Here is a 13339-nt window from a genome sequence, read left to right as displayed (position 1 = left end):
CAGCCAGGTTTTAGCAGAAGTTGCCCAAGAAGTTTTGCAATCCTATTTCTAGATTCCAACCATCTTTCATTATGTTCTGAATGAAATTCCTCTGGGGGCATGTCACGGCTGCGTCCTTTCCTTATGGCAATTTGATGGGGTTTGGAGAGAAGCATGAATGTATGAAAAACCTACGAACTGTACTAATATGAAAGTATCCAGGCAATGACTCAGATGGAATTAAGTTTAATAAGATGCTGGTATATTCACACCCCATAGAGATTCAATTCTGGCACTATATGCTGATATAATGAGATCAGCACATCCCATGGTCTGCCGTGTTCAGCCCCTTCTTCCTCAAAACCAGGAAATTTAGGAAGGTATAATGAACAGCATATACTGGAGTTGAAGATATTCAGTCAGAAGCTCACTTGGAAGACTTTATGTGGATCCTTCTTTCTCCCACTCTTTGACCCTCGGAGAGGAGATCAAAATGATATGGGATAATCCATATAACCCATCCTGAGTGGTGGAAGTGCTCTGATTCAGTTCTGTCTGGCCTTGTCCCTGGAATAAGGGGGTTCTGAGGCCACTATCTTTTGAAATACTTTTTCCATTGGCCACAGCTTGTTTACTACATCTGCATTTTTGTGGGTCCAGCCTCGGGAGTTTCGTGGAACCCTTTGCACAAATTCCCTTTGCACTTTTGTCCTCCTTGTGTGGTTGGCTGGCCTGTGATTCCTTCCTCTCCCCTCTCCTTTCCCATGAGTCATTGGAATGTTTATGGGTCTGTTGCTTGAAGGGATGGGGAAGGAATGAACTTGGGCCAGCAGGTTTTAACCTCCATTCTTCTCCAAGGTTCTCAGTGAAGAAGTAGGCCCACCCTACTAATAGCAACAGGGAAATCACCTATCCCTGCTCCCAGTCCCAAACTTAGGAACGTTATGCCCTTCCCTGTCTTCCCAGCAGCTGCTTCATGCCACTGGAGAAATGTGATTGTTCTGTGCTGAGGTGAAGGGGAATCTGTGCTTCACCAGGAGATTTCTATGCTCCCTGCCTGTTCAGAATCACACCCACCATTGGTGAAAATACTACTGCTACTAAGAACAACAGCCCTAATCTGCCTTAGATGGCTACATTCATAGTAGGAATGGATGGAAAATCTTAGAGGAGAGCGCAGACTAGGAGTCTTTCAGCCAGTTGTAGAAACCTCATGAGAAGGACTTGGAGAAGCATCCTTGGAGGAAGTGTTGGGAGATATTGGGTAACAGATGGAAGTGATGCAAAGGAGTCAGCATCAGAATTGCATGAAAGAAAGAGGTGGGAGTCACAGCAGATTCTGAGAGCAAAAAGATTGAGGAGTGCTGAGATGTAGCCAGGCATAGGTCTCAGCAGACTTTTCGTTCTACGGCAAGTCTAGGGAGATGAAGCTTACAGGGGTGGGTAGATTTGCACATTCAGAGCAACACTTCCAATTTCTGCCGACTTCCCTCCTCTAGAAGAATAACGGGGGGGGGGGGGGTTGCTGGAATTCCTAAGTATTGCACATCCAGTACTGCACATTAGCTCAGTGCTTAGAACCAAAGCTGATTCCTACATAAAAGTTATTCAGCAACTGTCTTCAGCAACTCTCAATCCCCTGGCTTCTGGAGTTCCTGAACTTGCTTAACCAACTGCATTTCACACAGACTTCTAAATCTCCACTTGGCTTACATCCTACTCCCAAAGTGTGAGTTTCACCAAGGGTCTTTCCTTCATTGATGTATGTTTCTGTCTGGATAACTCTGAAGATTAACTAGCTTGAGGTTCGTAAATATAAAGAGTGCGGAACTGTGTGTTGCACATGTGTTTCTTCAAATCTAAAATCTGAAACAAAGCTGTGCTGAATTATTGATGCCAAATGCACACTCAGTAATGCAGCCCCGTAACTGGAATGGATGCTCTTCCAGCAGGGCCCAGAGCTCTCCAAAGTGCATGTTAATAAGCAGAAAGATAGCCTACCATGACTGCAGTCTTGGATGATTTACAAATCAAGCTTCTTGGGGGCGGGGGGGAGGGGGGAATAAATGTGTCAGTAGTTACGGCCTTGATTCAGATTGTTCTCTTGACTTCCATCTTGGCTGCTACTCTCAAAGCACAGGGTTAGCTGAAGAATGGCCAGATGAGTTGCATCTGCCCAAGGAAGGCCTTATGTTTCTCCCCAAGACATGGTGTAAACCCAGGTCAGCTGAAGGTTGTGATACAGAGAATGATAAGGGATGCCGGGAAGCTGGCATGTAGCAAACTCTGACATGTAGCAAGTGCTTGGGACTCACCCATGCTCAGTTGCAAAGCGGACCCTGGATTTGAACCCAGGCCTCCTGAGTATGGACCAGAACTTAAACCCTGGAACTGCTGGTTCTCCACAGGTTGTCTATCCACTTGCCACCATTCCTGGGTCTGTAGTGCATCATCTCATTCAAACCGTCAGTTACCAACTTGGGGAAATCACCCTCATCCTGGACTGGGTTTTTCTGAGTTCTTGTCATCTCAGCTGTTCATGTGAATGAATCCCCTCTTTCAGGGGCGCCCCTGAAAGGTGTGGTCAAAAAGGTCAGGATGGCAGCCTCAACTGAAGCTCTGCTTTTTATATGTATCCCATTCGGTTGCTGGGGCTGTGGGTGTGTCTGTCCATGTGGTCACAGATCACATTGAAGGCGGCTTCTGCATTTTCAGCAGCAGGCAAATTTTATTCAAGCATTTCGATCAAACATTGGGGGTGGGGGCAAACCCTTCCCCTTGGAGCCGTTGGGAAAGAGGGAGGCCAGTTGGGGGACACACTTGGCCATCGTGCCTAGCCAGTCAAAAGTTACTACAAGCACAGCTAATCTCATTTCCATCCAAGCTTTTGTGAGATCCATTTATTATACAGAGGTCCACAGGGTGCATTGCTGCTATCAAAGTTGGTTCTTCTGCTCCCAGCTCTTGCCTGCCCCCAAGAAGGACTGTCGCCTCCGAAGGCATTGCCACAGCTCGCCAGTGACACGCAGACATGCCCGCACGCCCCATGAGAGCTCCACAGGCCGGGTTCCAGTATGTTGCAATGCACATTGTGCCCGGCGTGCTGTAGGTCACAACTGGACATCAGGCTTTGAGCCTCCCAACGAGCTGATAGATCTCCAGCTCTGAAAAGCCGACTCAGAGTCCCTGTGATTATTTGGGACACTTTGCAGCTTTGAGCCTCATTCCTAGCCCCCGAGATTCGAAAAGAAGGAATGATAAATAGGAGGCTGCTGGGAACAGAGATTGCCTGGGTAGAAAGAGTTGATTTATGGGGAAAGATTAAAATGTGTCTCGTTTCCAGAACAATGACACAAAGAGGTACAGCGCAGCCTTCAGATGCTGAAGGGTGTTAATGCAGGGAGTTCAAAAGGAGGAGACATCGGCCATTGCTCACCTTAAGCGATGGACTGGCTGGCGGACAACAACCTGGGAATTCTCTGTCTCTGTTTTCTGCCTGCTGATGTTAAACTTTACACTCCAGGTCCCCAGGTGGCACTCACAGTATGCCTACTAACATCTTCCCATGCCACCTGATTTTAGGGTGTCCCCCCCCCCTAAAAGATGCTTTCATTTTTAAGAAAGGAAGTCAAGCCAAGCACTAGCCTCCAGAATAATTCAACCAATACCTACGATCCCTGCAGGTTGCTCAGGGGCATTAATTAAAAAAGAATAAATGTTGTTGGGGCAAGCTGAGGTAGTTGAAAACACATGGTCAAATTTCCCTAGTCTCCCTTCGATTCGGTATGTGTTTGGTGACTGCCTATGTCCACCAGCCATTTTGTGGCTTGTAAAGTTCTAGAGATGTTCACAGGCCAGACTGTTGGGGGATTTCTCCTTAGTCCCGCAAGCTGATTTGAGCAAAGGACTGTTCCTTCTGGGTGCGTTGTTCTCTGGATCCCTACAAGCACCGGTGGTGTGATATAATGCAGTAAGGTTAGGCAAACCAGTGAATGAGGGAAGCGGATCCTTATATTTGCAATTATAAGTCCTGTAGGTTCCTTCTGGCATTGCAAGAGAAAGAAATACAAGTGCTTTGCAAATTGCAACCCCCATGGGTAAAGGGCAGTGGGGGGGGGGGCAAAATTTCGGAGATTTGGGCCTCATTAAACAATAAGCTAAAATCCTTTCCCTTCCCTTCTAATTATCACCACAGAGAGGTTTTCCTCTCTTATATCAGAGAACGTTTGGTCACCCAAGGCCCCATCTAAAGCCTGAAACGGTGGTCCAGGGTTTAGGCTTAAGGTTTCTGGAATTCGCCGGTTCGTGGATATCTCCTGAGGAAGCACGTACGGGTGAGGTAGCTGTGGGAAATCGTTCTGTGCTGCCACGGGCCAGCTCAGATCCCAGAAATGCCTTTTGTATCCACCGTTGGATCTGTATCCTGAAACCCCGCAGAGGCTGCTTGGGTGGAACGGTGCCCATCGGGCTTTCTTGTTTCATGAAATACAAAAAAGGAAAGGCGGGCAAGCTGAGGTGTAGAAGGAGGCAGGCAGCGTCTTTGAGTTTTATGCATAAGCAAACTCGTTCATTAGCGCCACTGGGTCCAACGGGTGAACTTCTGTCTCTTACCCCTCCGTCTGCCGCCAGCACCACCACCTCCTTGCCCTCTAGCTAGGCCCCGATTGTGAGCGGCCTCACTCTTTGGAGCAGCTGCCCTCTTTCTGGATGCCCATCTCATTCCCCTGTGGCCAGATAGGTAGAAGAGGAGGAACAGAGAAGGGTGGGCGTCCTTATCACAAAGGGACGTGCGTCATGCAGGCCGTGGAAGCCGCTCGCCTCGGCTGCCTCTGGCTTTGAATCCTTCCAGCTAATTTGCGCAGGGCTGCTAAGGCAAAGGGGCCTTTGGCTCCCGCTCTGGAAAACCAGAACACGCTGTCATCAGCATCTTATTACCTGTAATTAGTATTTGTAAAGCATTGAGTTGTGGAAGGTGCGCAAGACGTCCGAAGCAGCCTTGTATTGGCTGGAAAGGCTGCTGGAATCCAAAGGCAATTCATGTTCCACGAATAAATCACTCAGAAGTTTATTTTTATGTTTCTGCTCAAATTTCTGACATAAACCTTTTTATTTCATTGGGAACACGTGCTGAAATAAAAGCAGAACTGCAGTTACTAATCTCCGATGCTATATTACGCAAACGCTTTGTCGAAATGCCATCACCTTTTCAAAGAACCAGAGCTGTGGGTTTCTAGACATTTATGGTTGAAGAATAAATTTTTGGAGACTGTAAATGAAAAGATATTGCTAAACATGATGATCAAATAATATCTGACACTGCCTGTTTAAGGAAATATACATATATCTTCCTGCTGGAGCATTTATGATGCCAATAAATCTCATTAATTTATTTTTTTTCCCAGTGGTAGAACTCTTATTGACTCCTACAGACATCAGATGGGCTTGAAGTTGTGCCAGTTTTTGTGTTGCTGGAGTAAAATCATCTTATTTCAGCTGAGTGTGAAAATCAAAAATATAATGCAGCAAAATCTGAAGCTTTAAAGCTATTGTCACATATTTCGAAGCTTTGTGATTTAGACTGACATTCACTGACAGAAGTGTATTCAAAATACAGTGTCAGATTTTCCAAATACAGTATCAGTCTATTTGGTGAACTGAAACCATTTCATAAATCGGTCAAAAAGTGCATTTGGTTACATTTTCCCATTCACCGGCTCTGGGAAAACCTTGTAGCATTTCTTCTCTACAAAAGTATTCAATAACCCCTTTCTTCCTCCTTACTACTTTCCTAGACAACTCATCCATTGTAGCCGTGACAACCCTTACACAGTAGCCTGTAGCAGACTTTCCTGGGTGAGGCTTATGAACGTTAAACTCCATCAGCTGAGGGAGGCCAATATAAGTGTCTTTTGCTCCCGTAGCTTCTCGCCAATGGCCTGTAGATCTTTCCACCAAGGGAGTCTTTGGCTCCATCTTGTTACCCATCTGGGCCTGCCCACGGCAGTGGCTTTGATGCAGCCCCACAACCAGGAGTGAGTTGCAAATATCAGGGGAATGCAGAAGATTCACTGAGCTGAGGAGCAATCCAAAGAAATATTTGAAATAATAAGAGCCTTCACCGTGGTGGGATAGGGAAGGAGAAGCCATAATAACGGTACTTTACCGAAAGGGTGAAGTCTATGGGGAGGACAGATCTCTTGGGCACTTGGTGTTCTCTGGGCTTGGTGGCTTTCCTGCAGAATCTAGTAGCACTTTTTCCGACTAACCTATTTTATTAAAAGGCATCAGCATTAGATGATGAAAGCTTCTGCCTAATGTAGCTCTCCTCCTACAGTGTTTGTTACCAGGCTAAGTGACACCATCTGATTGTGCTGATGATGTTACCTAGCTTTGTAATAAAACATCTGCAGAAAACAACCAAGCTCAGAGAAGATCAAGAACCCAAGATACGTGACTACTTTGGGAATGTTGCCTATTATGACCTACAACAGGATCTAGTAATAGATATAATAAGGCAGCTGTCTGCGCTAATAAAACATTGCAGATCATTTTGTCCTTTCTCAGATGATGTCAGAAAAGGCTGGGAAGCCGTGGTTCAAATTATGTGTAGGCAGATTTAGTTTTAAGAGGAGGAAGAAGGTTGTGTCATAATAGTACAGTGGAATCAAAGGAGTTCCTGTCCTACTCTTAGTCAGACTAGTAATTAGTCTAGTAAAACTGAACTAATTCCTTGGGTGTCCCAAAACTAATCCATCTCTTCCCAGACAGAATTCTGAAAGTTGTCTTCTAAGTCCTTTGGCGCATCCCTGGTTATCCACTTTGGCCCCCACTCTGAGTGATTTGGGCTCAACACTCCTATAACTCCCTGTGAGCTAACCCATTCCAGAAAGGACCCAACTCCCATGGAAGGTCCCGTGCACTTGCATATCATGCTAGTGGTGATGCTAAATACATGAAAGGAACTTCCAGCCTTGGGGAATGTCAAGGCCATCTTGGTCTTACCCTGGAGGTGTGGTTTTTTGTTTTTGGCAGTTCTTGGTTTATGCTGCTCTCAAAAGGGAGCACGAAATCCAAATCCGATGAGCAGACCTGGCTCTTTCAGAGCTCCAAATTATATACAAAGGATGTGGCTTTCAGCCCCTGGCTTCATTTGGAGAAAAGCTGCATTCCTCAGCCAGAGCAAATGGGCAGTTTCCCTTTAAATATTTTCTTTGAAATAAATGTGGAAGAAACCGGCTTTGTGCCGTTAAAGAGTGCTCCTAGCTCGGCTCTGCTGCCTAAAGGCAAATGCTTTGTGATGGCACCTGACAAACTGTTCTATCAGGGGATTAACCACTAAATAGCCGAAAGGAGCATTTTTCCCTATCAGATAAGGCTGCTTGGCAGACACGGGCTTGCTTTCTTGCATATAGAGCCTTGATGTCAAATAGACTGATTTCCAATACCCGGTCTTTTAAATAATCTTTCCTATATTTGCTGCTCCTGTAATCTGCCAAATCTTTTAATTTTCTCTGATAGCAGCAATGCTGTAAAACTTAGATAAACTTACCGCAGAAATTAACTCCAGGGTGGTTTGCACCCGAAATGCAGGCATGGCCTGTTGGCTAGGTTTTTGATGGAGTTTTTTCCTCCCCTCCTCTCCACGCAACCTCTGAGCTGATTGAAAGCACGGCCCCCAGACTAGCAACTCAGGGATTCAGGGAATTGGAGGAGGCAGCACAGGCCAATCTGGGCCGTGGGGTACGTTTGCCGGTGGTGGTGCGGGGGGGTGGGCATGGGGGGAAGCCAGGTCGTATTTGTGACAGCATGTTTATTCCTAGCCCATCTTAATTAGATCTGGAGGTCATTATTAATGATTAATGAGCAGCTTTTGCTCAGGGTGTGGGTAAGATTTAATTGTGTCTTTAAAAAAAGAGAAAGACTCTCAATACTCCACTTGAGACCATAAAGTTTTGACATTTATGCCTAACTAGGTCTCAAAAGGATTCACATTAACTGATGAAGATCCATAGGGCATTTTAATAATATTTGGGCAGATCAATAAAAGGGTGCAAAATAGACAGTGAAAAAATCCAGAAGCCATGCATAGGGGAAAAAAAAAACTTCTGTTGGGAAAAAGGAATATCCTTGAGGAACAGAAGGAAGAGCCACAACCAAGACAGCAGTCAGATAAAAGAAATCTCAGTCCAGACCAGAATTGTGAAAACCTCTCAGACAAGACCCTCCCCAGCTCTCATGAAGATAAAGGGAGGGAGTGGGGAGGCACATTCAGACTTGCACGAGTCTGTCACTATAACCTTATAACTGTGATGGAATGGAATTATGAAGGCCAGGCTCAGGGAGATAAGCGTGTTCTTAGTTCACCAGAGGAGCGTGGGAAGTTCAAGAGGATGAGGCTGGCACCTCCCTGAGGAATTTACGGTGTTGTGGCTGGCTGGCTTGGGAGCTGGGGTTTCAGTCTGGGAAGATTCTTGCTAGAGGTTGTAGCTAATAAACATAGTCAGGGTTGATGTCAGGTTTGATGGAGGTTTATAGATTGATGTCAGGTTTAGCCCAAGGAACTCCAAGAGACAATGCAAAATCAGTTCAGCTATGTTTATTAGCTACAACCTCTAGCAAGAATCTTCCCAGACTCAAACCCCAGCTCCCAAGCCAGCCAGCCAGCCACAACACCGCAAATTCCTCAGGGAGGTGCCAGCCTCATCCTCTTGTAGTTCCCACACTCTCTCGGTGAACTAAGAAAACGCTAATCTCCCTGAGCCTGGCCTTCATAATGCCATTCCATCACAATAACAAAAGTAGGGTTAGTGTGCATGACTTTGATTTCATGGTCTGGTTTATCAAAAAGTGCTGACAAAACCCAACCTTTTAAAAAATGTATGGTGATGCTGAAGCGGGTCTGTTTAAATATCCTCAGTTTCACCTGCTGATTTATCAATGATCATTCAGAACTCTAGAGATGGATGAATGAAAAGTTACTGTCACTCCTTCGTTGCTAACACCAGTTCCTTCCAAAGACCTGGGCACCTAGCAGGGGATTGGACCAGATGACTTCTGGCATCTCTTCCAACCCTGTGATTCTCTGAAATGGGGTGGGCGGAATCTCCCTGATGGAGTAAACTAGAATGTCTTGGGGGCTGTGTATCAAGTTGTTTGTTGGGGCCAATAAAGGAAATGGGTCAGGCAGAGGAGAAGAGAAGTTTAGCCCTACACAGTGGAAGAGTTAGAGTGCTAGGAACCCTCAGCAGTTGGCATGGAGGACATTATGCAACAAGTTCATGTATTATCCTCTCTCTCCAGGTACGAGACCTCTCTCTTAGACCTGGTGACTTCAATGAGCCCAAGGCAGGAGCATCACTGTGGTGAAAGTTACAGCCTCCTCGAAGGGATCCAGCCACAGAGCAGGAGCTGCAGGAAACCTGGTTGGAGTTGGAGGCCCTGCAGGGCCAAGAACGGGGTGGCAGATTTGGAAGAGAGCCGGATTTTGGAGGAAATCTTTTTCATTTGATGGGCTCAGCGCTCGCCACCGCCAGGATGAATCCGAGGACCTTCTTCTTTTCCCTTTCTCCTCGGGACGTGTTTACATGTCAGGATATTGGTTTTAAATTATTTGTCTGACGAATGATTGTCTCCTCTCTCCCCTTAGAAAATTGAACGTGGTAGCTCCCTCTCCGACTTCTGAATCATGTTAGAGATTTTGAATAAGCTGCATGGAGTGTTAGTGGAACGTTTCTGGGGTTTGCTCCCCCCGTGGACTTTCTTACAGGATTCCATTGCTGAAGGGGGAAAGAGAGTCATGCCATTGTGAAAAGGATTGGTGTTTCATTATTGATTTTTATTTTTTAGCTGTGAAAACTGGTTTCCAGGGCTTCATCTCTCTCTGCCTCACTTAGAAAAGCACATTCCAGCTGTATGATTTTCCATTGGGAAAGCAACCTGTTGAAACCGAAGGGGCTGTCCATAGATACCCCCAATACATTGCTGGGAGCTTCCATCAAGGGTTGTGAACTGTTTCACTGGTCTTTTAGGCAGGTAACATACAGTTGCTCTCTACACTTAAATGATTGTTTTCCAGTTAATTAACCTTTTATAGAAGATGATTCTTTAAAAAAGAAAAATAAATCAAGGGTCCCTTGGATGTAGTTTACCTGAAATGCCACTCCCCCTCCTCTTCTTAATTTTTGCTTACTTTCTTAACTAAATTGGGTATCTTCTCAATCTGAGCTGCTACGTTCATGGTCCACATCCACAGAGAAAGCACCAGACTTGTAGGGCGAAATTAATTCACTAAGTGTTTTCTTGGACTAAAGGCTTTTTTCTCTTTTGCAACCTCACTCCTTGATGTTGTAAATAAAGACAAATCAGTAATTATTTCCACTCACCCCTGGTAATGCATGTTTCGCCTTCTGAGTTTAATTATTCATGCTGTATCTGTTTCAGTTTGTTTTTAAAAGATGCTTCCTCTTGCTGCTGCTCAGTTATTTAAAAAAGATGTAGAATTGGTAAGAAAATGACTCCAAATTCCAGGATCAGCAGTCATTTTCCACTCAGTGTAGCTGTCCTGTTATATCAGAATGGTAGCTAGTGGCCTGAAGGACAACAGGGAGATCTGTCTGTTGTGTAGCGCAAAGGCCACACAAGATAAAGCATTACACCTGTTTTAGTGATCTGCTAGAGAAGGAAGCACGTAGCCACTGTGGGATCAACCCTCAGATCTTGTAGGCTCCTGCCCCCCCTCTGAGTCTTCCTCCTTCCTCTGGTCATGCACCAGCCCTTTGACGTGGGCCTGAAGATGTTCTGGTGGTGGAACAGCGGGTCAACCTTTCATTGGTTTAGACCAGTGAAGTGGAGAAGGGCTTGGTTTCTCATAGCACATCAAAAGCTGCTGTTCTTCAGGCATGATGGCTGAGATTCTTCTGTTTTATGAGGTTGTAGGAAGACAAGAAGAACTGCAAAGTTAAATTATGTCCTAGACCTCTTCTGTAGGATGAGATTACAGGTTAAAATAGGAAAGGCTGAACTTTGGAATCTATTGCTGGCTTTGGACTGGTCTGAATGTAAGACTGTCCAACTGATTCCTTATGTTCTGGCTCAATCTTGGTTCTGTAGCCTTTGGGGGAGGGGGGCATACTAGGTGTTCTGAAACAGGGTTGGGGGGGCCTTGTGCAGCCCATAGGAAATGCCCCCCTGCTGTAGTTCTTGGATGGCCTCTGGCATGGATGAGCCAAGAACTGGGTCGCTCTCTTTTCACTTGCATAGTCCCCCCCCCCACTGCCTTTCTGGCATTTTATCATAGGAGTTGCAAAAATGACGAGGAACTAAATACATCCCCCCCTCAGCAAGTCTGTTGGAAATGACGTTTGCTTTTAGTTTTGCATCTCAGATGGCCTGTCATTCTGCTCTGCCTTTTTAGCTCTCCCCACCTGCTCTTTTAAAAGGTGCTCTTGGATTTGCCTTCCAGACCTCTCTGCCAGAGCAATCGTTCACCTCCAGTTCTTAGTCAGTGCCAATACTTAACCTCTTTTAATATTGAATCTGGGATTTTCAATAAAGCTCTTGATAAACAGGTTGGATCAATGCTGTTGATTTGTGTCTCAAATGGCATTTTGGTCATCAATGTCTTTTGAAAGGACTATTGCCAACTTTAAACTTTATCCTTCATGGTAAAAATCCATCCATAAGGAAGGCTGAGTTCTAAGTCACTTCAAAAAATAAAAGACCCCAAACCCCACCACACCATGATCATCAGCGGTGTCAGAAGGTTACTGGCATAGGTGGGCCGAGAAGTCCAGATTCAATTATGCAAAGTTCAGGAAGTCAGGAAGATGGCTGTCACCAAGCCCTATAGAAGTATGGCAGTGAGAAATGAAGGATATTTGTATAAACATCTGCTACTGTGCATATATTAACAGCATCAATACAGCCTCTCGTATGTTGTCCAGTCTATCTGCATAACCCCCATGTGATATTAGTGACATAGTTCAGACATTGATTGCTGATTTAGGCCAAGAAGGAAACGCATTGGCCAGGCATGTGTAAGTTATTCCACCAAGATCTGCTCATTTCTTAGCATAGTCTGGAGGCTCTACAGAATGATGGTGCGACATGCAAAATCCCACATTATAACTGGTTTTATTGACAACTTTCATTAAACTCCCATTAACCCCTGACATGTGTATTCTTCTGAAACCAAACTTGTAACTCCTGTCATTTTCAGCAGGATTGTGCAAACAGTGTTTTGTAGCCAACGCAAGCAGATGGTGTTTTGTCACGAGGCATTATGAAATTGAAGTTATTAAAACCATTTACAGCCTCAGGGCAGGAAGGGGAGAGGAAGAAATCAATGACTGTCAAATAGAAAAGGACTGCAATCAGTGATGGGGGAGAGACAGGAATGATTTTTTTTCAATCCATTGAAACAAGTATGCAAGAGTCAAAACTTAAACTAGCCAAAATGGTCCCTTGGGATAGTCCATTTAAATTTAAACTCCTCCAGTTGAAAACACCCACCAGGATGAAGGAAGGATTCCCTGTATGTTGCTAGATGGAATTGGAAGTGTAATTGGGTCATATTTCTTTCTGCTCCTTTGCTAAACATTTGGATTGTGTTTCTTGGTCGTTCTTTTGCCTCAATGCTCTGATAAGACCCCGTATCCTTCCTGTGTCTATAACCTGATGTGCACTTTGTAAGCAATGGATCTGTACATTCATCACACATTCCTTCCACTTCCCGTACAACTGCTTCATCATAAACACAACCTTAGAATAATTAGCTCTTTTAAATATAAATGTGTGATGTTTTAATTTAATAAATTATCCAGATCCCTTTATAAAACCTTGTGTTTCTGCTTATTTTCATACGTCTCAGCTCATATCTGGGCAAGAACTTGGCAGATGTGTTGCACATGTTTTAAAGAACATTACCTTTTAGTTATTCCTTTTGGCTCTTGAGGGGCAAACAGTCAGAGTGAGGCTGTGGTTGGGATAGCAAGCATTCAGGAGGCTGGAGGAAAAGATCACTGTTGGGGTACAAGGCCACCCATCTCAGGGTGCTGTTTTCTCCTCTGCCATAAGCATATAAGCCCAGACAATTTCCACAAGTGGCTAGAATATATGATATTTTGTTTCCTTTCTGGCACTTCATACTTAACCTGTTCCTTTGACCTAACCCTGGTTGGTTGGAAAGAAGACTTCCAGATGTTGCCCTGAGTGGCTTCTGCTTCAGGCTTCTCTCAGTGGCCCAGCTTTGGGTGAAGATTCCCATGGGTTCATGGGTGCGTTCTCTCCTGATAAATCTGGGTAGTGTGGATATGGGGGACGAGATATGATGCCAAGCACAATTTCTCTGTGCCCTCCTCCT

At 45.0% G+C, this 13339-nt stretch overlaps 1 protein-coding gene across 5 annotated transcripts in view; it reads left to right on the top strand.

The window, feature by feature from the left end:
* Positions 1-12799, top strand: part of KIAA1328 (KIAA1328 ortholog) — a 196057-nt gene extending 183258 nt beyond the window's left edge. For all 5 annotated transcript variants that reach the window (XM_007428308.4, XM_088152612.1, XM_088152611.1 and 2 more), the window contains one exon: positions 9280-12799. In XM_007428308.4, coding sequence (XP_007428370.3) covers positions 9280-9487 — 208 coding nt within the window. In that variant the 3' untranslated portion in view covers positions 9488-12799. The remainder of the gene's footprint in view (positions 1-9279) is intronic.
* The last annotated feature ends 540 nt before the right edge of the window (positions 12800-13339 follow it).

This window comes from Python bivittatus, unplaced genomic scaffold, assembly GCF_059951505.1.
Source record: "Python bivittatus isolate LINGU-HERP-01145 unplaced genomic scaffold, Pbiv_v1 ctg000570_np1212, whole genome shotgun sequence".
Taxonomy (NCBI): Eukaryota; Metazoa; Chordata; class Lepidosauria; order Squamata; family Pythonidae; genus Python; species Python bivittatus.
Note: the sequence above shows the minus strand (reverse complement) of the source record. Positions and strands in the feature narration are given on the sequence as shown.